General features: G+C 48.6%; 1 protein-coding gene across 21 annotated transcripts in view; it reads left to right on the top strand.

Moving 5' to 3' along the window:
• LOC144769402 (protocadherin gamma-C3-like) overlaps positions 1-27,387 on the top strand; it is a 917,178-nt gene that overhangs the window by 714,450 nt on the left and 175,341 nt on the right. The window contains exons 1-3 of one of the 21 annotated variants that reach the window (XM_078653480.1): positions 828-1,150; positions 1,199-1,550; positions 1,598-4,375. The exons of 19 other annotated variants lie outside the window; for them this stretch is intronic. In XM_078653480.1, coding sequence (XP_078509606.1) covers positions 1,955-4,375 — 2,421 coding nt within the window. In that variant the 5' untranslated portion in view covers positions 828-1,150; positions 1,199-1,550; positions 1,598-1,954. Of the gene's footprint in view, positions 1-827; positions 1,151-1,198; positions 4,376-27,387 lie in introns of those variants that run through there. One more of the 21 variants, XM_078653479.1, reaches the window with a different exon arrangement.

A 27,387-nucleotide genomic window follows, 5' to 3' on the forward strand; every position in this document is an offset into this window, starting at 1 on the left:
AGCACGGGCCGCGCTGATTTAATTAATACAGGTTTCACTGACTAATGTATACATTATGTCTCTGTGTATGGTTTCTTATAGGCGAGCCAATTGGCCAACCAAATGCACGTACATTAAGCAGCCTCGAATAAATCCACAAGTGCTCGCGCTGTGAATGCTAAACCGTTCCAGGGCAGACCTCCCGGCTCACCCCAGCATCCCCCTCCCCCACCCGGGCTCTCACGCACACCCAGTGCCAGGGAAGCTCTTGCAGCCCGTTGGCTCCCTCAACAACGGAGGGCGAGGCTTCAGAGCAGCGGGGGAGCTCGCATATCTACGCGGCCTTGACCGGCGCCCTGCACAGGGCGGGCAGCAGGCTCTAAGCCGGGGTGAGATCGGATTTCCTTTGCTGTGATGCTATAATTGGCAACATGGCGGCCCACTGATCTGCTATTGTTCATTCCCTCTGAGGCGAATGATTTAATAAGGGGATTTTCGGTCAAATTGCACCGTAGCTGCAACACAAACACTGCTGCTTTGGGGGGAAAAAATCCGTGTTATCCAGAAGTGCACGATTGGTGCCTCTATACAGTTTCACGATTTAAATAATACAGTATAATATGTCAATATGTTTTGCCGAGACTCTTAATAAAACTTTGTTTTTTAAAAACCACTTTTGGGGACGTTAATCAGAGCCGCGTCCGGGCAGCGCAGCAGATGTGCTCTTGGAGCTCGCTGGATGCAGTGCACATGTGCTGGCAGGGCGCACCACTGGCGGCTGGAGCGCGCTCCCTCGCATACTTGATGCAGTTGTGGCTGGGGACTGTGCGCGCCGCTGTTCCACACGCACTGCTGCCGCCCGAGCAGCGCCATCCGGTCCCCTCTGAGGAGTGAGCGAGCGAGGAGAGGCGGGCACGGGAGTTTGGAGCCTCAGAGGGGTGAGTCACAGCTTCCCGGCCGAGCCATGTCCACCCTCCAGCACTGCGGCTCCAGCGTGCCTTCCCTTCCGGGGTGCCCCGTGAGATAGCTGGACCGTCCCAAGCAGAGGAGCCCGCCAAGAACTCGGAGAGGAGCAGCGGCGCCTCCCTGAGCCAGCGCGCCCAGCCACGGAGCGCGCAAACAACTCCGGGATGAGGCTCGGTGCCGGACGGACCACCCTGGGAGGCAACCGGTAGAAGAGCCCGCCTCAATCCTCGAGAGGAGCCCTGTGAGGCAACAGGCAGAAGAGTAGCCCGCCTCAATCCTTGAGAGGAGCCCTGTGAGGCAACAGGCAGAAGAGTAGCCCGCCACTAACCCCGAGAGGAGCCCTGCGCAGGGCCGGCCGCCCTGGGAGACAGCGCGCCACATAGCGCAGCGCGGGAGCGCGCAACCAACTCCGGGATGAGGCTCAGTGCCGGACGGACCACTCTGTGAGGCAACAGGCAGGAGAGAAAGAGAAGCCCGCCACTAACCCCGAGAGGAGCCCTGTGCAGGGCCGGTGGCTCTGAGAGACAGTGCGCCACAGCCACAGAGCGCGCAACCAACTCCGGGAAGAGGCTCCGTGCCGGACTGACCACAACGTGAGGCAACAGGCAGGAGAGCCCGCCTCATACCCCGAGAGGAGCCCGGTGAGGCACAGGCAGGAGAGGAAGAGGAGCCTGCCAGACACCCCGAGAGGAGTCCGGTACCGGGCGGCCATCCTGTGAGATTTTCAGACCTCTGTCCTGGGCGGGCAGCTGAGGAAGACGAGCTCCGAGATGACCCTATGCCAGACCGCCCGCCCTGTAAGGTAACAGACCCGAGGGAGCGGGGTAAAGGGCACCCACACAGACAGAGATGCCACCCTGTGCCAGACGGGCCACCCTGTGAGAGAACAGCTGCAGGCAGAGGTACCGGAGCCCGCCATCAACTCTGAGATGCGCCCCTGTGCCAGAACCCCCACCCCGTGAGACAACAGCTGCAAGCAGCGGAGCACAGGCCCGCCACGCACTCCGAGATGACTCCCCGCCCCGGCCTCGGGGGCCCCGTGCTGCTGCTCCTGGCGCTCCTCGGCCGGGGCTCCGGGCTCGTCCGCTACGCCGTGCCCGAGGAGGCGCAGAGGGGGGCCCGCGTGGGGAACCTGGTGGCAGACCTGGGCCTGGAGCTGCGGGGGCTGGCGGAGCGCCGGCTGCGGGTGGTGCCCGCCGGAGGGGGCCGGCGCTACCTGGAGGTGGACCTGGAGAGCGGGGCGCTGTACGTGAACGAGAGGATGGACCGCGAGGCGCTGTGCGGCCCGGCCGCGCCCTGCCTGCTCCCCCTGGAGGTGGTGGCCGAGAACCCCCTGGAGCTGTACAGCGCCCTGGTGGAGCTGCAGGACATCAACGACAACGACCCCGCCTTCCTGGCCGGGGACCTGCGGCTGGACATCAGCGAGTCCGTGGCCCCCGGGGCGCGCTTCCCGCTCGAGAGCGCGCAGGACCCCGACGTGGGCCTCAACTCGGTGCAGACCTACAGGCTGAGCCCCAACGCGCACTTCACCCTCAGCGTCCAGACCGGGGGCGACGGCACCAAGTATGCCGAGCTGGTCCTGGAGCAGGGGCTGGACAGGGAGGGGGAGGAGGACCTGAGCCTGACCCTCACCGCGGTGGACGGGGGCAGCCCGGCCCGCTCTGCCAGCGTGCAGATCCTGGTGCACGTGCAGGACGCCAATGACAACGCCCCCGCCTTCAACCAGACCCTATACAGGGCCAACATTGTGGAAAACACGCCCACGGGCGCCCTGATCCTCAAAGTTCAAGCAGTCGACTTGGACCAAGGATCCAACGGGGAAATAGTGTATTCGTTCAGCAGCCACACCCCGGCCAAAGTGCGGGAACTGTTCGCGCTGGATTCTGTCACCGGGGAACTGAAGGTCAAAGGGCAGCTGGACTATGAGCAGCGCAAGGATTATGAGATATACATACAGGCAAAAGACCGGGGCACGAATCCTCAGGTGGCCCATTGCAAAGTGTTTGTGGCAATAATTGATGTGAATGACAACACGCCGGAGATCACAGTCACCTCTCTGTATAGCCCAGTGCCGGAAAATGCGCTCAAAGGGACGGTGGTTGCACTACTGAGCGTCACTGACTTGGATTCTGGTGACAATGGGTTGGTGAACTGTGTTATTCCCCCAAACATCCCTTTCGTTTTAAGTTCTTCCATAAAAAATTACTTCACCTTGGAGACACAGGCAGGCCTCGACAGGGAACTGGTGTCTGAGTATAACATAACCATCACTGCCACTGACTCGGGGACCCCTCCTCTCTCAGCGGAAAGGAGGATTCAGGTGCAGGTGTCTGATGTCAATGACAACCCGCCAGCATCCACTCAGCCGTCCTACGATGTGTATGTGGTAGAGAACAATGTCCCTGGGGTTCCAATATTCAACGTCAGCGCCTCTGACCCGGATGTCGACCAAAATGGCCGTCTCTCCTACTCCATTCTTCAAAATGGTAATGCTGGGGATGTTATTCTGCGATATTTCTCTATTCATTCTGAGAATGGCACCATTTTTGTTCTTGCTTCCTTAGATCACGAAGGAACCAGAGAATATAAAATGACAGTCCGCGTGCACGACGGGGGCAGCCCATCTTTAGCCACGGATATCCCTATAAATGTGTTTGTTGTGGATACCAATGACAACGCCCCCTTAGTTTTGTACCCTCGCCCAAACTCAAACTCTGCACAAGTGGATTCTGTACCTAGGTCGATAAGTGCTGGTAGTGTGGTGACTAAAGTTGTGGCCTGGGATGCTGATACGGGACACAATGCTTGGATCTCGTATTCGCTCGACAAGGCCACAGACTCCAGCCTTTTTAAGATAGGGCTTCACAGTGGGGAGATACGGACCACTCGAGAGGTTCTGGAAAATGATCTATCTAGGCAGACATTGGTCATTGCAGTAAGGGACAATGGGCAGCCCGCGCTGTCGTCCACTGTCACACTCACAATATCAATGACAGACACATCTGCAGAAGCCATGGCCCAGGATGGAAATGTGGCTGCTAAAAAGCATCAAAAAAACAATTTGACGTTTTATTTAATCATAGCAGTGGTTGTGGTTTCCGCACTCTTTATTATCACCCTCTTGACTGTGGGGGTGGTCAAACTTTACAAGTGGAAAAAGACCAGGGATCTATATAACAACTCCAGGAGCACCCTATACAGGGCAAGCGAGACCCTGCACTATGTGGATGCGGTCCGGGGTGGGCTTCCGCCTCACAACCTGTACCATCAGGTGTATCTGACAACAGACTCGCGCAAGACTGACACCATATACAAGATGAGGTGCTCGCCAAGTCCACTTGGAAGTCAGCAAAACACCCTGAAATTAGGGGATCCCAGCTTGTATAACCAGTTACTGAAAGACAACAACAGACTCCCAAGCCCGCTTGAGGTAATGTGATACTTTCAAACTCTGGTGAAATTATTAATCGTGTGCAGTACCCCACCCCTGTACCCCTTGTCCTCAACAACAACACTCTTTCCCATCACAGCAAAGTTCTGAAAGGCGCAAAATATGAGTTAAAACGTGGTGTGTGCTTTGTCACTATAATGAGAAATGAAACTTGTTTTGAGTCCAGGTGCTGTGTCGCTGCCAGGGTGAATAGAGCAAAGAGTCTGCTCTATCCTGCGCAGTATTGTGGTCTAGATGAGTTCCTCAGTTGCATGGTATACTTTCAAAATGTAAGTTGAGAATATTGAACTTGAATGCAGACCAAGCCATGTGTGTCCATTGTTAGATTTGCATAGGTCATTTTGACTTGCAAGGGCTATCAGTCATACTGTGACTCTGTCTATAACTCTGGCTTAAAATACACTGAGACTGAACATTTGCATTTCTCCTCTGTCCCCTTCCTAATTCACCTACAATTGCATCACCAAATACTGCTGTGAAATACAAGGTGGAAACTATCCTAAAGCGTGTGTTTATATTGTAGAAATGTAAATGTCACTCAATGGCCCCCTGGCGTCAGCTTGGACATTACCCTTCAGATTGTGCATTGTGTTAAAAGTCTTGAATGAGCAATTGGCGTGTATTAATCTGGTGCTTTTGCAAAGATTGGTATTGGGAGTTGTTGTGATTGTGTTTTGTTTCCCAACAGTAAGCAAGGGCCCTGCCCATTGAGGGAAATGTGAATGAATTCAAATCTATGTTTTTTTGTGTCAGCCATCAGGCTCTATCTGGAAAATAAAGATGAGGACAACATTATTGTTGCTATGATGGGATTTTTTTCAAAGATGTTGATAGTTGCCACAAATATAGTTCAATAGGATTTGTGCATGCTGCAGCAATATGTGTTGCGCTAAAATGTTCCAGGTGATATGCAATATGGTGTATTCAGCTTTTTACTCTTGTGAGGTTAATTAAATCAATATCACTGACTTTTGGCAATGTAACTTCGATTACATAGGATACAAAACAAATTGACGTGTGTGATCTGTGATCAGTAATTGATCAGTTAATTGAGTGCTTGTAACTAGATGAAGATAATGAACAGTTTTTTCATGCATCATTGAGCTATGCGATGGTAACGCGTTGCTTGAGATTTGCACAATTCACCTGGAATTGATATATAGCCACAGAGTTGTATTCTGTACTGTCCAGGCCTGTGGGTCTGGTATTGTCATATGTAATTTGCAAGCATTTGCCTGCATGTACTTCAGAGCTCTAACCTTAGCTGGACTCATATTGTGTTTTATGATGGATTAAGACTATGGTCACCTTAAAACTGCTTTCCACAGGGTCATGTGTCTGACATCAGGAGAGTGTGTCACTAGTGTGCTGTCTTTGTAGGAATAAATGTGCATTAGCTTCCTGTTTATCCAGCAAGCTGCTATCTCACCAACTGCTGATTCAGCAAGTCATCAAAAGGAATTTTCACACAGTTCTTCCCCTTCTCGTGTGTCCAGTGTCCAATTGTGTGCAATAGCTGTTTTCCACAGTGCGTTTACGCTGAAGCGACAATGCATTTGAATAGGACGGTGTGTGTTTTTGCAGTTATTGGTTACAAAAGACACATTTCCCTAGGTGGCAAAGCAAATGCACACACCCACCGGGAAAATGAGTGCATGTCTAATTATTTAACCAAATATATCGCAGCATGAGAGGCTCGATAGGCAGGTAGGGCCAGTTTGATACAAATAGGTACATTTACAAGCTGTAGGTTTATGCCTAAGATTTTCGTAGCTTTACTCGTTTTTGGGAACTCACAAAGACATGCAGGGTTATGCCTAGAAATGTGACCTTGTCCTGTGGTAGTCTGTTAGTGGTCAGCCTCTCAGCTAAGGGATAGGGGATCTTCCATTTCTATATCTTTCTCCACAGCTGACTGGTAACCATTAGTATGTTTGCCTTGGATCATGCACGTGGAACTTTCTCTGTAGAGTTGCAGGCGCCGACGTTCGTCCTTCTAGATTCAAGATAGAGTACTTGTTTCTTTGACTTTTTAGGGTGGGGGTGGGCTAGCAGCTAAGGCCCCCCTGGATTCACCCGAGTGGATGCCCCATCCTAAAGGTTGCATGTGCACCTGTGAATCGTAGCAGGGTAGAGAGAACACTCCAGGTGCAGGCCTGGCTCAGCTAAGCCATAACAAACGTGCGGGTGGGTCTTAGAAGGGGCAAAGACTGAAAGATGTGGGCAAGGAGGGAGAAACAACTCAATCATGAGACACAGTCAAAAGGAGAGAGAAAAACAGAGTGAGAGAGAGCCTGTGAGCGTGAGAAAAAAATGAAAACCCTCTATAAATCAGATGAATGGCGTGCCCAGCCTCGCATTGGTTTCCAATTGAAAAGCATCATAGGCGTGTAAACAATCCCTCACCAAGAGGCCTGGGCCAAAATCAAGTAGATGTGATGCACACTAAAGGTTTTGCATATTGTTGATACTTTTATATCCAATACAACTGCATCCTTGTGTATTGCATGACACTCTGAAGACGGAGAAAGGCAGTGTGTGGGCACCGTTTGAAACAACGTAAATATGGTATTAAACGAAAAAATATTTGATCAGTTGCAGAAATAATTTCTGGAATCAATTGAAAATGGAGCTGCTTCAGAAACATTAGGCCGTGGCACACAAGCATGCAAGTTCCTAGCTGCTTCTGGCTTTCATGCTTTGGCATATGACACTTTACTTAAAATAACAATCTGCTAAACATACATGTGTGGCGAGGTAAACCATGCCAGCCTATGAAGGAATATCACAGGAACACAAACAAAGCCTGGAATGGTAGCAGAGCAGTCCAAGTAGTTGCCCTACATACTAACAGCGGATGAGTCCTGTAGGTAAGCTGCTGTGCACACTGCCAGACAAAGAAGAAAGATGCTAGCCGACCACTCAATTGAGCTGCAGATTGGATGGGGTTCCCTGCGGCTGTGCACTCTTTGTGATGGGATGGTAATTGATTGTCCATCTCAGCAGTTCTAAATGAGGTTAATAATGAGAGTGAAGCTGGGGCTGCCCTACTGCCTTCGGAGCTGATTCTTTCATGTGGAAGTGATGCAGCGCCGCAAACAGCGCCATTTGCCTTTACGGTGCTAGCGCAGAGGTCTTAAAATGCTGGATGATAGGCCTAAACCTAGAGCTGTGGCATTTTTTAATGAATGGATGATCTGTATTGTGCAAACTGCTCCTTTAAATCTTTTCTAGGTAATTATGCTAATCCACTATGCTAATGTGCTTTATCAGAATAATGGGGCTCTGAAGTCCTTAACAAGCATCCGCTCCACTTATAGGAAATCCTGTCCATTTGCATTCATGCACATTGAGAACACATGTGTTCCATATGTTACCAGCATTTGGGGGAAATATAAACATAAACACGGAAGATTGCAGAAGAATTTATTGAAAGGCCTCCCATTGGGCCCTCCGTGAGAGCACAAGTGGCTTGGAATGCAACACAAGACCTTGAGAAATACTGCTCTTTATAAGCACAGACAATTGTGGCAACGATGGAGTGTACCAACTGTTTGTGCATGTTATTCCCCATTGTTTAACTCAGATGGTGAATTACGGTGACTTGATTATTCTTTACCACCAAGAAAGTATAAAGTACATGTAGTTATGAAAAAGTCAAATATTTTAACCTATGTCTTTTCTACTCGAGATAAATCATGTGACATCCCTTCAGTCTGTTTACAATAAAAATACAGGAAAATGACACATTTTGTGAGTACAATAATTGTTATATTTTTGCACAAGGCTGCGTTTACCGGCTGATCTTTACAAACCAAACAATGTTTACGTGTTGCTTTCATTTGGCATTGCCTCAATGCTGCGGGTGCTCTTTTGAAAGTTCATGGGTGACATAATTGTTATGATGATTCGATGTGACATCAGGCGTTTGGTACTTGTCATTGACTATACAGAGATTCATACTCCAGTCAGAATGGGGACACTCGTGAAATGCAATCTCGTGAATACATTTCATGGACAGAGTGTAATATAGATGCGTTATTGTGTAAAGTGAATACATTTGGAAAGTGCACATTTTAAATTGATTGTGCTAATGTTTAGGGTGCACAGCTGTCTTGGATATTTGATTATAGTTATCATTAGAATAACAATATTGAGAGTGGTCTGATCAATTGAATATGTGTTCAATGAGTAATAATTTTGCTAAGCGTATTTCTGGAAATATGCTGCACTATTTTTCTAAACTACAAAGGAAGTGCTGTGAGACTTTAAATACATTACAAAATTATTGGGTGCTGCATGCAGAAAAGTGGTTTTGTGGGTTTCACTGAAATCAAGCGTAGCGCTTCAAGGAAGAAAAGTAGAAAATCACTGTAGAGTCTGGGCCTCCAGACAGAAAACCTATATCCCTCGTGCCACAAACGATAATGCCGGTTGCTCGCCCAAACACACAGAAGCGGGAAAATATATTCTTGATGTCAATTTGATTTTGGTCCCTTTGTCCATGTGCAGTTAATGCTCCACCCCTGTAGAGCTCTGCCAACGTATGTGAATAATACTACCATGGCCTGGTATTCCTGCCTTATGATCAGGTACATTACGAAACTATCAACTTCTGCTCATTAAGAAAGAAATACATACAAAGTCTGTAAGAAGGATCAGTATGATAATGAGAGCATTTATTGTATGGGTTGCATGCAGTGCGGCTGCTCTGATGCAGATGATGTTTAGAAGCTTACGGGTCATAGCAACAAGAGTGGTTTATCACCAGGAGGAATTAGACGAGATTGCAACACGCATGGCTGATTGTGCATTTCATGCATTTGAGTGGGGACTGTTTTTTCTGTAATGTGTGAATGAATGTGAAGTTAGACATTACCCATTTTTGAGAATACAAATCTGATGAAATATGTTTTCCTTTGCCTCAGAATGACCACCAACTTTTTTTATGTTTGACATTAGCTAAATACATTGATTCTACAAAAACTATATAAATATAATCTATTTATAGAACCGACCTTTTCATCAATTACTCTGTTCTGCCATTCACATTTTTCTCCCACCCATTACAGCATACAATGTGGAGCAGTCCACCTCAACCATTGGCTAACTTCACTGTTTCACTGTGAATAGCGGTATTATGCTATTTCAAAGGGAGCATATCCACACACAAAGTTCTTCTGTTCAGTGCCAAGGACTACAATGGCAATGTTTTTTATAAAAAGAAAAAAACATGTCTGCAATTTAGCTAATGGTTTTTATGTTAGTAGGAAATTGACCACTCCCTCGTCATGTTTTTTAATACAAAATTCATGACAAACCAAGCACTGACAACGCCAAAAGCCTGGTAGCTGAACGCAAGAGCTTTTGACTTTGCCAATGCTTGTCTTTATCTTGCAAACTGTGTGTCTGATTGATGATCAGTAAATTAGTCTCTTGTTGTTGGAAGGTCATTGAGATTGAAATCTCTCTTCGCCATGCAAATCTGTTTAATACATAGCAGATTGTTTTGAGGCTCTGTTAAATCACGTTGGGTGAATTGCAATGGTCTGTTCTGCCGGTCACAAATTGTGGATAAAGAAACATACTTTTAGGGTCCGGTTCCTTCATCTGTCTGTTTTGCTTCTTAGAATGTCGTACAAACAGCTCGCATTTCAGAAGTGTTGCCTTTCTGATATCTCGAAAAGAAAACAGCAACAAGTTAGAAAAGAGGAGAGGAAAGATTATTCATTTTCACAAACGTGGGTTAAAATTATTCTGCTTCCCATCGTGCTTGCACATGTGATCGGCAACCGTTACTCAAACTCACACGAGAAACACTGAGTCGGGGTAACAGTGATCATAACCCATAAAGATTTTGATTTATAAGTGCTTTAATTGTGCATGAAGAATATTAGGCTTGTATAAAAAGTAATTTAAAAAGCTAACATGCATCTACTGCTATTTTAACTTGCAGTGCCTCTTCCATTATAGCTCTTCTAGAGGCATTCCATGTCTAAAAATACCGATCCTCCTGTTTTGCATTACCTGAGTGTCTGAAAATATAAACACATGCACTTCATTCATGACTGGTTGAGACCAGTCAGATAGTCCACATAGACACTGCTTAGTGGGGCATTGGCTCATACCCAGGGGTGGATAACAAGCAATCAAGAGTTTGTTTCAAACCAGCCTGGCAATCCGAGGTGAGAGAGAGGCTTCATACTTTATATATGTTTATTGCATTGCATGCACCCAACCACAGGCTGAGGGGAGATAGGCTGCAGAATAGTACACCAAAAACCCATGAAAAGTATCCTTATCTCACTCTTCTAAATGGCGAATCGAATGTAAGAGGATTTACTTTAAAAGAGGTTTCTGTTAGGTGCAAGAGTCAATAACTAAAATCAATAGAATTTAAAGACTAAATAAAAAAATTTTTAATCAAAGTTGTTGAAAAAATTATGTTAATTACTACAAAACTGTGAAGGAAATACTTAAATGGAAAATAAATGTCAAACTCATTTAAAGAAAGTCATCGGGGGCAATGGTAAACATGAGAATCTGAACAAACAAATGTTATTGTCTATGTAGTGGTTAAAAGTCAGAGCATTGTTCAGCAGGACCAGGCAGTAGATAAGCAGACTCAATAGTGCCTGGATCCCCCCAGCACGTCCCCGCCCCCGCCCGGAATTCCCCAAACCCACAGGAATATCCAGCCAGAGATTTGCGTGGGTTAAAAAGGCCATGTTTAATACACATTAGCACATAAACATGACAAAGAAGTTAAATTGCATAATTAGAAAAACACACAGTTTTAATATTGACATTGAAAGATGGTAGAAAACCCCCCCAGCCCTAAAGGGGGGGGTAGAGGTACTGCGCCAGGTGCAACCCACCTGCGCCCTGGAGTGATGGGCCCTCCCCTCAGATCCTTGTCCGCCATTCCGGGGCCCACACCCCGACCACCAGGCTGCCCAGGAACCCAGGAGGCTCGAAACCTGTCGCCTTAGCCTCCCCAGCCGGTGGTCACCTTTTCCCAGTGGAGAACTTACCGTCTCCCCCCCTCAGTGCTGGCCTAGGGAGTACGCAGGGCGGACTCCCAGCCATTCTGTGAGTAAATGTCAATGTTCGCAGGTCTCTTTATCGCCACAAGGGTGACCAAGGGCCTTAGGTCTGTCACCCTCCCCACCTGCGTTCTGTACAAATGACCAAAGTCCTTTTATCCAAGCATCTGTGCCCAAGTCCGACAAATGCACTCCATCTTGGTGGTACATTGCTTCACCAGAAATCATCCTGTGTGGAATCAGACACAAGCGGCCCTTCTCTGAGCACAACTTGGCCAACTCCCCGTTGAGCCGCCGGACTGACACGTTCAGGGACCTCGCAGGCACTCCGGAGCACCAGGTCCTACGCTGGATCATGCAAGACCAAGTTATTTTCGCCAAAGGAAAGACTCGCCCCAACCATGCGAACTCCATCAGCAGTGCTTCCTTGACCGCTAGCCAACCTCTGTCCACCATATCGTTCCCTCCCAAGTGAAGGATGCTCAAGTCGGGAGTCCTCGGCCCTTCCTGATCTCTTATCTCTTCCACGAGCCGCCGTAGGTGCCGAATACGCAGGCCCCCAACGCCTCGCCACAGGAATTCCGTTCCGCGCAACCCCACCGGCTTCTCCACTTGCCGCTGCCGCAACCGCACCGTGGCGCGCCGCACGAACGAGTGCCCCAATACCCACACCACCTTTGCGGGCATCTTACTGCATGAGATACAAATAGAAAAGTCAACACAAGTTTTTGCAGGTTATCAACATGCAGTCACAACATTTCGGGTCTGACGTATCTCCTGAAGCAATTGGACGACCAGCGCCCTACCCTTTTCACTGTGCTGGAAGGCAAGCCTGCCCCGGCCGCCAAAGTGGCTGCCCCAATCCTAAAGGAATGCGAGGAATAACCCGAGGCCCCCAATCCCATCTGTGCTAACGCCAGGCCCAAGACTGCCTTGAATTGGTATTGGGAAAGACAATGGCCTTGCTCGTGTACATACAGGGCAGGCCCGCCCATGGCAGGGCGTAAGGCCAAATATTCCTGCAACTGGGCAACTGGACATGTGATCAGCCCGGGGGCCGCGCTCAACTGAATGGTAGATCCCCTCCCACCCTGATCTGTTTTGGACTTCCTTAGGACGACTACCAAGCCTCCCGGCGATACTGATGTGTCCCTGAACTGTAGGCCCCTCTCGTGATCTGTCCTAGAAGAACCCACCAGTTCGCTTACTCTGAAGGCCCCATAAAAAGCCAAAGTAAAGGCTGAGCTAAATAAGGCGCACTCAAACTGGGAACCACACACCTTGGGAAGGACTTCTATGATGCCCGCTAATGTGGCAATATCCAGCGGCTTCCGGCAATCTCGCCTGGGCCCCTCTAGTCTGGCCCACCCTGTGAGGGCCTTTTGTACCAGCTAGGGTCCCTCTCCCCCGCTAGCCTGGCAAAGAAACCTATCGCGGACACGTGCGCCCTTGCATATGACACTGCCCTGCCCTGGTCCCTTAAAACTTGAAGAAAGCCATATATCGCTTCCGGGGAAAACAGTGCTGGGATCCCGGCCCCTTTCACAAACAACCTGTAGGAATTGAAATGCTGCTGATATGCTCTCCTGGTACTGTCACTCAGAGAGGCACCTACCAGCCCCGCTAACGCGGGGCTCCAATCGTCCACAGTGATGAAGGGAACCCTGTACTCCGCTCTTCCGCCTGCGGGTGGAATCTCCGAAAGTCCTGTAACTTGCAACGAGACAAAGCATCAGCAGCGTCATTGTCAACCCCCGGTATGTGTGCCGCCCTAAATGTTAAATTTAGTTTTAGACATTCCAACACCAAGTGTTTTAACAACCTCAAAACATGCTTGCACGTGGCCCCCTGCCTGTTGATGGCCTCTGCCACTGCCATGTTGTCAGACCAGAAGATCACTGACTTGTTCCTGAATTGCTCAGCCCATATGGCTACTGCTACAACAATTGGGAAAAGTTCCAGGAAGGCTAAGTTCTTAGTTAAACCCAACTCATGCCACTCTGGTGGCCACTGCGCCCCACACCAGGACGGGCCTAAAATGGCCCCAAAGCCACAACTGCCTGCAGAGTCAGTAAACAGGCCCAGATCAGGGCTAGACACCATAGGGGCCGGCACACCACCTTACCATTGAAGTCTTTCAGAAAATTGCGCCAAACCACCAAATCCTCCTTGACCTCAGCCCTTAGGCGTACTCGGTGGTGCTTGTGCTGCAATCCCCCCATTGCACTGGCAATTGACCTGGCAATTGACCTGGCAATTGACCTGGAGAATGGGCGCCCCATGGGAATTATCCTCAAGGCGAAATTGAGCTGGCCCACCAGAACCTGTAACTGATGTAACATCACCTTAGGGCCCACCAGAGCATCGTCCATGGCTTGCGAAAAGGCATGTACCTTGTCCCGGGGCAACCTACACTCCCCTGCCACTGTGTCAATCTCAATGCCAAGGAAGGTCATACATGTCTCTGGGCCCACTGTCTTCCCTGGAGCCAAGGGGACCCTGAATTCTTGAAACAAAGCTACTAGCTGTTCTAGGGCTCTAACACAATTTTCTGAGGCGGGCGGCCCCATGACCATGAAGTCGTCTAAGTAATGAACCACCTCCCCATAGCCAGTCCTGAAGGTAAAAACCCACTGCAGCATGGAGCTGAAGGTCTCGAAGTATTTGCACCAAACCGCACACCCCATTGGCATACACCTCTCATAGTAGAATTGGTTGTTCAACTGAAACCCCAATAAATGATAATCATCAGGGTGAACTGGCAATAGGCGAAAGGCAGATTCGATATCTGTCTTGGCCATGATAGCCCCAGGCCCTAAGGCCCTCACCTTTTGCAAGGCAGCATCAAAGGAGGAGTAAGTCACTGTGCACAAGGCTGGGTCAATAACGTCGTTGACTGACGCCCCGCGGGGGGCTGACAGGTTATGTATCATCCTGACTGCCCTTGCTCCTTTTTGGGGACCACCCCTAGTGGGGAACGAACAAATCCCACCAAAGGGGGGGGGGGGAGAAGGGGCCCGCAACCCGCCCCAAGGCGTGCTCCTTCTCAACTTTCTGGGTCACTACCAAGGGGTGCCTGCGCGCTGACAACAGATTGTTACAAAGGCTGCCTGGAGCTACATCGTGGGCCGGGATGCAAAAGCCTTCCGTGAATCCTAAGTAGAGAATTTTGGCTGCTGACCTATCAGGATACTGATTGAGCCAAAGGATCAGTCTCCCAATGTCCACCGGGGTGGGCAGCTTAAGGCTGTGGAGGTTTGACGTCCCTGCCTCCTGTCCCCCCCCCCCGCTCTTTTGATTTCTTAATGCATTTAAACTCTGGGTGTGAGGGGTGGCCACAGAACGAACAGGCATGTCTAAACTTGCACTGCCCCATGGGCCAGGTGCACATCTTTTTGTTGTAGGCCCAACATGTAGCTTTCTTGTCCCCTGGGCCCCCCTGAGATGTCCGAAAGGGCTGTTTGGTATGCTGTTCCATATTGTTAACACTCTCTAACCATACGTTAACCTCAACCTGGTCCCACCCTATGTTCGGGTTGGCTGCCTTCGCCCACCTGAAGTCTCTGTCGTAGTCCAACCACGCTGTCCAACCATGCTGTCCCACCCAGGGACGCGTGGGCCTTCAGAATCTTATTCGTGTAGAACACCAATGAAATTGCCAACTCTGGCTTCTTCGCCAACATCATGGTATTAAACACATGAAAACCCTCCAACCAATTGGCAAATGACTCCTCCACTCTAGGTTTTCTGTCCCTGAAGGATCCCTCCTTCCCGTCTCTCTCTTTGTATTCCACTTCCCGCCTCTTTGGCCTAATCAGCGCGAATATGTCCACATATTCCCCTTTCCAAATTTTTTCTTTCATTTCACTGGACACATGGGTGGCTAGCATCCCTGGTTGAGATAACACATTACTCTGCCCCCCAACCCCCCCCCCCCCGCCAGCACCAGCCCCTCAGTGGCCTTGCCTGGTTCGTCCCCTGTCTTACCTCCCAAGGGTGTTGAAGAACCTGCCGCCATAGGGGATTCAAGCCCAGGTGCAATGGGTGTCTTGCCACGGGCCTCGACCAAGAGGGCTAATTGTTGTTGTATATTGCTTAGTGCAACCTGCTCTGCCGATCTCGGGGGCGCCCAGGGAGCCACTGCTGTATTATTAGGCCCGGGGCTGGCCGGGGGAGCTGCCAATTGGCTCACAAGGGTGGCCATCGTCACTAGGATGCCTGCTGTGTGGTCTTGTGTCACCCCTACCGGCACACTTATCTGTTGCTGAGGTGCTGGGGAGGGGGTTACCAATGTTTTAAGTGGCTCAACCGGCGTCTCTGCTGGTGCCAATACCTTTAGGGTTTCCCTAATCTCTGCCAGGACTGTCCCTACCGGGTCAGCCGGCGCGCTCGCGCTTTTATCCCTCGGTTCGTTGCTTGGAGTGAGTGCAGGGGAGGGCGCTAAGCCTTGCGGGGATGGGATGGCGGGACCTACTGGACTCTCTCCCCCGCATGCCGGAACCTTCGCGGCCTGAGCCTTGCCTTTTCTTTCTTTCCCCCCCCCCCCTTCCCCCCCCACCACCACCCCTTGCCTTGAACTCTGGGTTTCTTAACTAAAGGAGGGATCGCTGCCCTGGGTGGTACACCTTCTCTGCGTGGGCGCTCCCCTATGCTCACAGGTGCTGGGTCCTCAGGCGCCTCTAGCTTCTCTTCGCTACTCTCATCGTCATTGCCGTTGCCCAGCTTGGCTAACACCATTTTCAGCAGTTGTGCGATTTCTGGATCAGTATCCTTCCGCTTATGGCTACCCTTCCATCCAGGCCTCCTGTGACTAGGTCTGATCGAGTTCCCAGCGATCGCTTATTGCGAGCCTCCCGACTGCCCGATCGCTACTGTGTGTTAGGTACGTGCTATGGTTACTCGCACGCCGCTTCTAGGCAGACTCGCTAATCTTAGGCTGGCCCCCGGAAAAATAAAGACCGACCGCACTAATTTCCCACCCGCCTGGTGCGCGATACTCGCGCCCCTCCCGTAGTACTCTTGACGGCTTCCCGTACACGAGGAAGGGGAGCAGTGACACCTGAGGCCCCCGCTCGCAACCGCAGGGAATCTGGGGCTCAGAGCTGAAGCGCTGTGTTTCGCCGCTGCACCCGCTCCCCACAGCTACGCCCGGGGGCCCCCTCGCCGCACACACCCCCTTACCTGTTGTGCCGAGTCACCGCCGAAAGGACGTCGCAGTGTTCCTTCGCCTCCACGCTTCCCCGTCACAGCCGCCTCGATACCGCTCACCGCCCGACCTCCACACAGCATGGGGGAAACGTAAGTTAAATAAACTAAGGCTAAGAGCGGAGGCACAGGTCGCGGGCGAGTGCGGCCGGTCCGGCGAGGAAGAGGGGGACAAAGAGACCGGGGTCACTGACCCGAGCCCCTAAATAGGCCCCGGTCTCCTCCCCCCTCGCACCCCACCGGAAATGCGTCACTGCCCGACCCGGAAGTAAATGGGTGGGCGGAGGCCACGCGGCGATCCGCCCACCCCCCAGATTACAGGAGGAAAAGGAGGGGGGCGTGAACCGGGGGGGGCTGGCCCTAGAAGCGCGCTTTTTTACCGTCGCGCTTGGCATAGTGCATGTGTTTGGAGTTTGCTCCCGGTGGATGACATTTCATGAAGGTCAAATGTAACTAATTAGAAGGTAATAAAGTGGGGATGAATCTGTGCTGGGTGTGGACATAAGAATAAAAGAGGGGAATCGGGTATTTTTTTAAGCTAAATGTTCAGTGGTACCTATTTTTAAAAATACTAGCAACGGTAAGAAAGCTTTAATGATACATAGTAAAAAATAGGGTGTGATGTTGGTCCCAAAAGGAAGTCTGGATATTTGTTTTATAATAATTAACCATGGCTGTGTATTGGAGGTGGGTGATCCCCTGAAGGCTTGAGTCAGAGGCCTGGTTCTGCCTCAGCTTGATAGCTACTTGGATCCCGAGCCCAAAGCAAAAAATTAAAGGCAAAGGGCCTAATTACAACTTTGGCGGTGTGGGAGCTGGCCACCATGCTTTCTGTCCATTACCACACCGCCCAAGTCAACTACAGACCGCCCGCCAGATTAGGAGTTTTCTCCTGGTCTGGCAGGCTGTCCTCTGGTGGTCCTGCAACACTGACGATCTAAGGCTCATCAGGGAGGTTTAGAAAGGCCAAAGCCCGTTCCAGCCCGGCATGGACTGGAAGTAATGCTGTGCAGGAACAGGGGGTGCATGCACGCAGGGGGGGCACACCATGTGCCCCCCCCGCAAGCATCCCTGTGCCCTGAGCCGACAGTGGGCCCTGCTTCCTCACCACCACACTTTACATGGTGGGCTCACCTCCATGAAAACTGTGGCAGTGAGGAAACTCATAATACGCTTCGAGTTGCACCAGCTGCACCGCCAGTATATTGTGGCCTCTGACAGCTTTGCCACCACCATAGTATCAAGGATCCCAGCGGTAGCAGTGGTCGTGTGGTGGTCCAACCGCCGTAGTCCTAATACGGCAGGTGGACCTCCAGTCTGGCGGCCGAGGGACCGCCACCACGAGTTTGGCGGCCCAAATGATCGCCGGACTCGTAATTGGGCCCAAAATGTTATTCAATAATTTAAAAGTGGAAAGAGACACCCATCTAGTGTCTGAAATGTACAACGTGCAACCGGAAAACCTGGAATCAATCACATCTTCCTTGCTTGACCATATTGCGTAATCCTAAAAAAATATTTTATTTTACTATGTCTCATTTTTCTTAATTATTGTCTGTCAGCGTGCTTCGAAATATGTGAGTTCAGGATGTGTGCTGTCCAAAAACATATCTTGTGCTGGGTTTAATAGACTAACGGTTGCTCCTTGAATAATAGGAATATAGACCACTTATAGGGTAAATATGACAACTGACTTGCCTCTTAGTTCAATAATGGCATTGTCATCAAAGATGGTAGAGGCATGACTTTTCTGAATTCATTGTTTTTAAACTATCATTGTTAATAAATGCCTCTCAATGCAACGATACAATCTGATGTACCAAGGCAAAACTTTTCAGCACATTTAAGAAATACACTTTTTTGAATTTAGAAGAGACTTCATCATATTTGTATATGTTTGTTGCACAATTCAGATACCAAACATTGTTATGGTGCAGCTCAGTCACAGGCTCTTAGTCAAGCCAGAACCTTGGTTCTGCTCTGACTCTTCTCTCCGTGTTAATGTGTTGACTAGCTCACTTCTACTGTGTGAATGAATGAAAGGATTCTTGTTGTGCGCAGACTATGCCCAATGGGCGTCAAGGCGCCTATATCAAAATAACAGCTTGTCACTACGTGTAGCATTCTATCATAGGTAGGCCCTCCTGAAGAACCAGGTTTTAAGTTCCTTTTTGAGCAGGTCAATTGAGGGTAGCGTTTTTATCTCGATTGGGATGGAGTTCCAAAGCTGCGGAGCAACGACTGAAAAAGCCCTTGCTCCCCATCTCGTCAGCCTAAAACGGGGCACGACCAGTTGGAAAAGTCCAGCAGACCGAAGACATCTTATTGGGGCGTAACGAGTGAGTAAAGAACTAATCGCATTCGTTGATCCCTCCGCCATTGCTCTATACGCCAAGCAGAGAATTTTAAAAGAAATTCTGTGCTGCACAGGAAGCCAATGAAGGTCTTTCCTGGCCTTAGTGGCAGATGATGTCTTAGGCAGAGCCAAAACAAAGCGTGCAGCAGCATTCTGCACAACTTGCAGTCGATGGATGAGGCTCTTGTTAGACTTCATGTACAAAGAGTTACAATAGTCCAATCTGGAGCCAACAAGAGCGACTGCAACCTGTTTGCGCGCCTGGGGAGAGAGATAGCCACGGATTCTGTTAAGTATCCTAATCACACCCCAGCATGTGGCCACGGTCCTGTTGACTTGTAGGGACAAGGAGAGTGAGGTGTCGAATATCACACCAAGATTTCTGGCTGATTGAGATGGAGTGGGGCAGATGCCAAGAGAAGAAGGCCACCACTCGCTCGACCAAACATCCTGGTCCTTCCCAAAGACTAATACCTCTGTCTTTTCGCCGTTAAGCTTAAGGGAATTGATGGTCATCCAGTCTGCCACATACTGCATGCAAACCCTGAAGCTGGAGGCGGATGTCGTGACAGAGGAGTGAGCCAGAGACACCATGATCTGGGTGTCATCGGCGTAGGATACCACCTCCATCCCCTGTGATCTTACTAGTCTAGCCAGGGGGGCCACATAGATATTAAACAGGGTCGGGCTCAATGCCGACCCCTGTGGCACCCCACATTGCAAAGACTTGGCAGGGGAGAGGTAGTTCCCAAGCATCACTCTCTGCTCCCTTTCAAGAAGAAAGGAGTTCAAAAGACTCAGGGCCAGTCCAGTAACCCCAGCCTCCCAAAGCCAAGATGTTAAAATGGAGGGAGACAGGGTATCGAACGCGGCCGTGAGATTAAGCAGGACCAGGACTGTAGTATGGCCAGAGTCCACTTTGCGCCAGATGTTGTCGACCACAAGGGTAAGGGCGGACTCAGTGCTGTGGTGTTTTCGGAATCCGTGTTGTGCGTTATCTAAATATTCTGACTCATCGAGAAAAGAGGACAAGTGGAGGTTAAGATGGGCCTCCAATATTTTTGCTGGAGCAGGGAGAAGGGAGATAGGCCTGAAGTTTTTAAGAAGACCGGGATCAAGGAACGGTTTTTTAAGGAGAGGCTTCACAATTGCCTTCTTCCATATAGATGGAAAAGAGCCCTGGACAATGGCTTTGTTCATAGCCACGAGCATGGGAGGAAGAATGCTACTTCTACACTCTTTAAGTTTTTTGAGAGGTAGAGGATCCATGGGGGAAGCGGATTTAATCCTGTCAAGTAAAAGGTTAAGTCCCTCCAGAGACAAGGGCGGAAACTCCATAAGTGATTTAGGCGGGTCTTTGCCTAGAGACTCAAAATTTGATATGACAGGAAGGATGTTCTGATCCAAAGAGTGGCAGTGGGCTTCCAAAGAGACATGAATATCGAGGATCTTTTTATGAAAAAAGTCTGAGATATTATTACAAAGTTCCTGTGAACTAACTACAGGATCCGGGAGTTGAAGGGAGCATAAAGAGTCAGCGATTTTAAACAACTCCCTAGAAGATGTGAGAGAGCTGGTAAGATTGGAGAAGTACTCCTGCTTCTCCATTACCACTCTCTGTTTATACTCCCGCAGAGCAGACTTGTGAGCCTCTCGATCCTTAAGGTCCCAAGATTTTCTCCACCTTCTCTCACTGCTCCTGCATCCCTGCCTCAAAAGTCTCAGCTGGTCAGAAAACCAAGGTGCCGTAGGCTTACGCCGGGCTACATAACGCAGTGATGCAGGGGCAAGCTTTTCCACTGCATTGGAAATGGAATCCATCAGAACTTGAGCTACCTCAGCAGCATCTCCCCGAGAGAGAGATATTCAGTAGAGGAGACCAGAGAGGCAAGGGCCTCATCCGTGATGTCCCTGAAATTTCTCCTAAGAGTAAGTGAAGAGGTAGCCTGAAGGCCGGAACAGGGGGCAGGAAGAGCAAATTCCAAAGGTACTGCAAAGTGGTCTGTCCAGACCAATGGCAGAGGAGGGCCAGTAGAAAGTCTCCGGTCATTAGAGAATACCCCGTCAAGTATATGACCAGCCTTATGAGTGGAACTATTTACAAGTTGAAGGAAGTCACAGGCTCCAAGAGACTCAACCAATGATAAGGTGTCTTTTGAATTGGCCTCATCGAGGTGGAAATTAAAATCACCTAAAATGGTGAGGCAGGGCTTACCAAAGTAGGGTTCGAGAATTTTTAATAAGTCCGAAGAGAAGCCAGACCTGGAACCCGGCGGCCTATAGATCGGGATCCCTGTGAAAGAGGCCGATGGAGCACACGTAATACAAAAATAAAGAGCTTCAAACCGGTCTTGAGGCATGGATAGTGATTTAATCGTGCAGGGAAGGGAGGATTTTGAAAGAATAGCGATTCCTCCTCCTCTGCGCAACAATCTATCCTGCCTATGCAAGGAATAGCCATCGGGGATGGCCATAAGCAAGTCGTGACCGGAGGTGTCAGAGGCCCAAGTCTCCGTAATAAACACCCAGTCCGGCTGACGCTCATCCACATAATCGTGAAAAGCCACGTTATGCTTGATGAGTGAACGTGCGTTGATAAGGAAGCCAGATCTCAGGGAAGTAGCAGACTGTTTTTGAAGACGAAGGGGCTTGATAGGGGCAATAGATGGAAATTGAAAAGAGACTAAGCATGTCCTACAACGATAGGAGTGCAGTATCCCTTCAGGCGAGAAACGATGTGAACAATATTGGAAATTTGGTTTAAAAGAAAGGATTTCTGACATGGAATAACGCCTATTTACCTCAGAGAGTAACGAAGGTGTAAAAGCCGAGTCCAGCCCGACCTGCAGGCCGTCCTCAGCGCGGACGGGCGCAGACGGGCTGAACTCTGGCGTAACTCTGGCGTAACTCTGGCGTAACTCTGGCGTAACTCTGGCGTAACTCTGGCGTAACTCTGGCGTAACTCTGGCGTAACTCTGGCGTAACTCTGGCGTAACTCTGGCGTCAGTCCGGCGTCCCCGCAGCGCGTCACCGCTGCGCGTAAGCCTGGCTGACATTTATACTCGCCTCGCCTCCTAGAAAGAGGACTAGAGCGCGCAGCCTATCCCCACAACTAAGATGGCCGCCACCGAGACAGGGGCGCAGGACCCGCAAAGTGCGGTGAGTTTCCTCAATTAGAGTGCGGGAGAGAGGACAGCAGTGGGAGTATGCGTGGGCGGCAATTTAAAAACAGGGGAAAGTGTCAAAAACAGAAAACAAAATAAAAGACAAAACGGGATTTTTAAAAGTCAGAGAGCTGCCAAATGATGTAGCGCTACAGGTAAGCGCCAAAGCTGCTAAGAGCGGACTGACCTGAGTTGCCTGATTTTATACTCGCCTCGCCTCCTAGAAAGAGGACTAGAGCGCGCAGCCTATCCCCACAACTAAGATGGCCGCCACCGAGACAGGGGCGCAGGACCCGCAAAGTGCGGTGAGTTTCCTCAATTAGAGTGCGGGAGAGAGGACAGCAGTGGGAGTATGCGTGGGCGGCAATTTAAAAACACGAGAAAGTGTCAAAAACAGAAAACAAAATAAAAGACAAAACGGGATTTTTAAAAGTCAGGGAGCTGCCAAATGATGTAGCGCTACAGGTAAGCGCCAAAGCTGGTAAGAGCGGACTGACCTGAGTTGCCTGATTTTATACTCGCCTCGCCTCCTAGAAAGAGGACTAGAGCGCGCAGCCTATCCCCACAACTAAGATGGCCGCCACCGAGACAGGGGCGCAGGACCCGCAAAGTGCGGTGAGTTTCCTCAATTAGAGTGCGGGAGAGAGGACAGCAGTGGGAGTATGCGTGGGCGGCAATTTAAAAAACAGGGGAAAGTGTCAAAAACAGAAAACAAAATAAAAGACAAAACGGGATTTTTAAAAGTCAGAGAGCTGCCAAATGATGTAGCGCTACAGATAAGCGCCAAAGCTGGTAAGCTGTGTATCAGTATCACCTATAAAACAATGTTTTGTAGTATTAAAAAAAATATCAAAATCGTGCTTTTCACTTAAAATGAGGTATCCAAGTCACTCACTTATATTTAACTACTGCTGCAGTACACACATTCTAACAAAGCAACAAAAATATATTTTTAACACAAAAAATTGTCTACAAATGTAAATATTTCCGGTATCACGAATAACCGGTATGGTGATTGTCCTTAGCACATGTAGTATTAAGTAATTTGAAGTGACAGCACCACAGTTGTTGGCACACCGTGTTGCAGGGGTGAATGTTCGATGATGTATATAACCTCAAAGTACACGAGTTGAATCTAGTAAACCCACACTTACCTATATGTACTGTACTTCTCGATATTTTTGCTATATTTTTGTAGCACAATATTTTAAACTCAGCATTTTAGCACCATACACTCTCCTTTGCCATTCCGAAAAGAAGCTTACTCCTAGCACAAGTACATTTACAGCTATCTTCAGGGTGGGAAATAACATGGAAATGTTTGTGAACGTGCAGAGTTTTGTCTACTCACTGACTTCTGCAGGTGGCTCACATTAGTACTTCCATGTGTGGCAATTTACTTGTATGTACAATTACATAACTGTGGTGCTCTTTGCACAATCTCACCCTTGGTGATTGTCTTCAGGGTGGCAGTTACCATCATTAAGCAGTAGTGAGGAGAGGTTCACATTTCTCTTTTGTTGAGAAATTGCACCATCCTGAAAATTAATGTTTGCATCCTGAAGTCACAAAGCAATGAACCCAGCAGTGTAGATGAGTTACTAGATTCTGACACAAACTAGGCATTTTATAATATGTTGAGCATAATGTCTGGGATGATTGAGACTAATCGAGAGAATAAGCAGGAAGTATGCTGCCCTATGTTAATAAATCTTTTTGTGTGCAGTTTGTAACTCTATGCATTTCCTGAAGGACCACAACAAACTGATTTGGTTAAATTTGCAGTTGCTGCGAAATGGCATTACACAGTTTGCTCCTCTTTCATGATTTTATTAAAGTCGATGCCTTTTCCTCCAAATGTCCCGAGGCCCAACATTATATTGATCCTGAACAATTGGTCCAAGTACTTCTTTTGCACTGAACTCTCAGTGGTAGCTGTGGATGACCAGTCAAAGGCTCCCTCGGGTGGGGGGAGGAGGGGGGGTTTAGATACAGGTTGGTGAGCATGGCTCATATCTCAAAGTGCACTCAGCTTTGTCAATAAGGCACTGTCCTTTCAAATACTTGTTTGTATGAAAGAAAAAGTTGTTTATTTCTAACTCTACAAATTCAAAGATTTAACGCCATTCGTAAGCAACACCACAATCCCATTGAGGTAGGTCGGGGCTCTAGTGTTTGTCTGGCGAGTCCCTGTCCCACCCTCTTCCTTGCAGTGTGATCGTAGTTATTCCCCATTCACTGTTGGCCGCATCTAGGGAATGCTCACTAGCAGGCCATACTCAAGAGTCCCCCTTGGGAAGTAGTCAAAAGTGTCTATGGTGCAGCAACACATACAGCAGCGAGTTACTCTGGGCCCAACAGGCCTGATTCAAGGTGTATCCATTGCTGAAGCACTGAAGTGCTCAGCATTTCAGCAGGTGCCCAGACCGTGGGCACTTTCAAGCTTTGGTTGTGATCAGAGAACTCAGGCTGCTCGCGGACTGGTGCAGGCACTGTCACAAGCAGTGCTACCGGATTCCTCTGTGATCAGAGATGGTCCCTCCTCATGTCTTAACCAGGCAGTCAACCCAGGGTCCTCCATGTAATGTACCATTACAGGCACACTTGCACTGTCCAGTACTGTCAACACCATGTATTGTGCCACCACAGGCGCACATACCTCCAGCACACCCGATCACTCTAGGTGCACTGCTCCGTACTGTCCGCTTTCTATGTTGTTCCATGGTGTGCTATTTGCAAACACACAGACAGACAGACGGCCAGCACACACACTCACTATGCAAGTGCTGCACAACACTTCATGTATGGTAAGCACACATACACCCAGCATATGCTTTCATTGCGTACGCACCTCACAGAGCTACAACTCTCATGTAATGTATTCCTCACTTACATATATACATTCAATACATGCACAAATCATCCTTGTACTACAAAGCACTGCTCTATCGTTGTACGGTACCCTTCCCAGGCACACATACATCCAGCACAGAGCCACAACTCCAGCACTGTGCAGCTCTCTGCATCCAACTGATATAGGCCACGGTGAGTTAAGCACACAGCTGCTGAACTTTAAAAAAAACTGAGAGGTACTGTAGGCCTCACTCAAGTGACATAGGATAAAAACAAGCTCTTCTCTCTTACTGATCACTACAGGTATGCTGCTACCTATGCTTTTGTGCTGCTTAACCCTTGGTGAAGGCGGTAGCTTTCCACCACTATAAGGGTTGCGCTGTGGGCACCCCTTTCAGTCTAGCAAGATTACAAACCATGAGACCGGTCTATGTCATGGCGCACATGCGTGATCTGTTCGGGTATGATAAACAAAATCAGTATTAGAGATCTAGACAACAGTACAGCTGGGCACTGAGAGCAGAGTACACGTCTTTTAGCCATGCGGAAGACTTTACTGTCCCAACAGTTTTTAGGGGACAATGCCATAATGCACGATCTATGCTATCCACCAATGTATTACATTCACACCTGCAAGTCATTTCAAATTTAGGAAGCCTGTTCAGGCACAAAGTCACCTACATTTCTGGTTCAATCAAATCATCAATGCCTGTAATATATTATTACCGACGGTCACCACAAGTAATTTCCAGTACATTTACCTTTTATGTTTTTATCCGGTCCACAACTAACTCTTCTCTTGTCAAATATTTAATTTATAGCTAATAGCAATACTAAATGTAGTCCCCGCTGCTATAATCAGTAGTGCTATACTCGGTATGCTTGGGTTGCTGTGGTAAATACGTTTTGTATAGCAAAAGCAAGTACGACTGTGTGTAGAATTGCTACTCGTTTAGTTAATTAAAGGGTAGCAATAGCACCTGATAGATGTATAAACACGTGTCTCTGTGTGAGGCAGAGACACGTGTAACTGTTGAATCTTGTTTCTGCCACTTGGCGCCTTCCTTGGTCTGATGTTAAATCATTGTTCTATGCGGGATGTCACGTATTTCTTCAGGATTCTGTGCCTCTCGGCTGCAACCAGTAGACGTTAGCAGTAGTAGCTCACAGGAATTGAACAGTAGAAGCTACCCAGGAATTGAGCTGATAACATCAGTCTCCTGCTGGGGCACTGACTCACATACCTGATAGCTTGACCGCTGTACTGTTCTGCTTGGTAATTAATATTTCAACATATGTACCTGCTTGCCTCCACTGGTCTGTATCCATATCCACTCATCGTTAAGTGCAACAAAAGCTGAGTTTTCAGACTGCCAATGTATATGCAAATCCCCCAAGTTCGAAAAGGCGCTCAAGAAGGGCTTATCCATCGGCAAGAATATGCTGCCGGTGGAGAAATACAAAAAAAAATAAACATGCAAATCCACATTTTGACCATACTGAATTGGTGGGTTTTCAGCCTATGGATAGCCAGACGTAGCACTGAGCGCGAGGGTTGCCCCTGAAAACCTACTTCTATTCTTTGCTTTGAGGAATAGTCTTTGGGAGCTTTGTCAATCCAATTAAAGTCAGAAATCTACTCCAAATATAGGAGAAAGTCTAATGCAATCGCTTTACTACAGGAGATTTAGGATATGATCCTCAATGCATAACCTATTTATAATTAAATGTTAGTTAGGTCGGGGTAACATACACATCCACTTTACTTATAAAATGTTTTAGAATTGTATGTCCACTTACTTTTTACTGGCCCTTTTCCCAAGACACATCGGTTTATTTTTTGACAAGTTACCTTTACCACAGTTGACATAGCTCTCAGGAATGTGTCCTTGTTTTCTCTTGGTTACATCAGGGAGCAGAGTATCTGGCATTTTGTTTTTCTTGATTCGTTTCCATCTTTTGTGAGAGATGGAAGACTGTTGTGTTTAGGTGATGCAAGTGCACAGATGTTTTTGTTTTATTGATCCATAACCAGACGTTATGTGGAAGAACAAGTTCCACAGATGGCAAGCATGCTTTACCCACTGCTTTGATAATTAGAACAAAGCGGGGAGTGACGTGGTTTGTGTTTTCTGTTCCTTTTTCATAGGTTGGGTACAACAAAAAATGTCCTACCCTCATAGGGCTCACTATATATGTTTTAATTAATCTTCTAATTGAATTTTCAGAACTTCGTTGCAAACATCTTCTTCGGGTTTGCAAGCAGTTGTTACTGGAACATTTGGTAGAAAAACAATATATTTATTATTTTCTGAACGTGAGAAAGAGTATTGGGCTGGTCATAATTGGCATTGCAACTCTATCTCT

The sequence above is a fragment of the Lissotriton helveticus genome, chromosome 7 (genome assembly GCF_964261635.1).
Source record: "Lissotriton helveticus chromosome 7, aLisHel1.1, whole genome shotgun sequence".
NCBI lineage: Eukaryota > Metazoa > Chordata > Amphibia > Caudata > Salamandridae > Lissotriton > Lissotriton helveticus.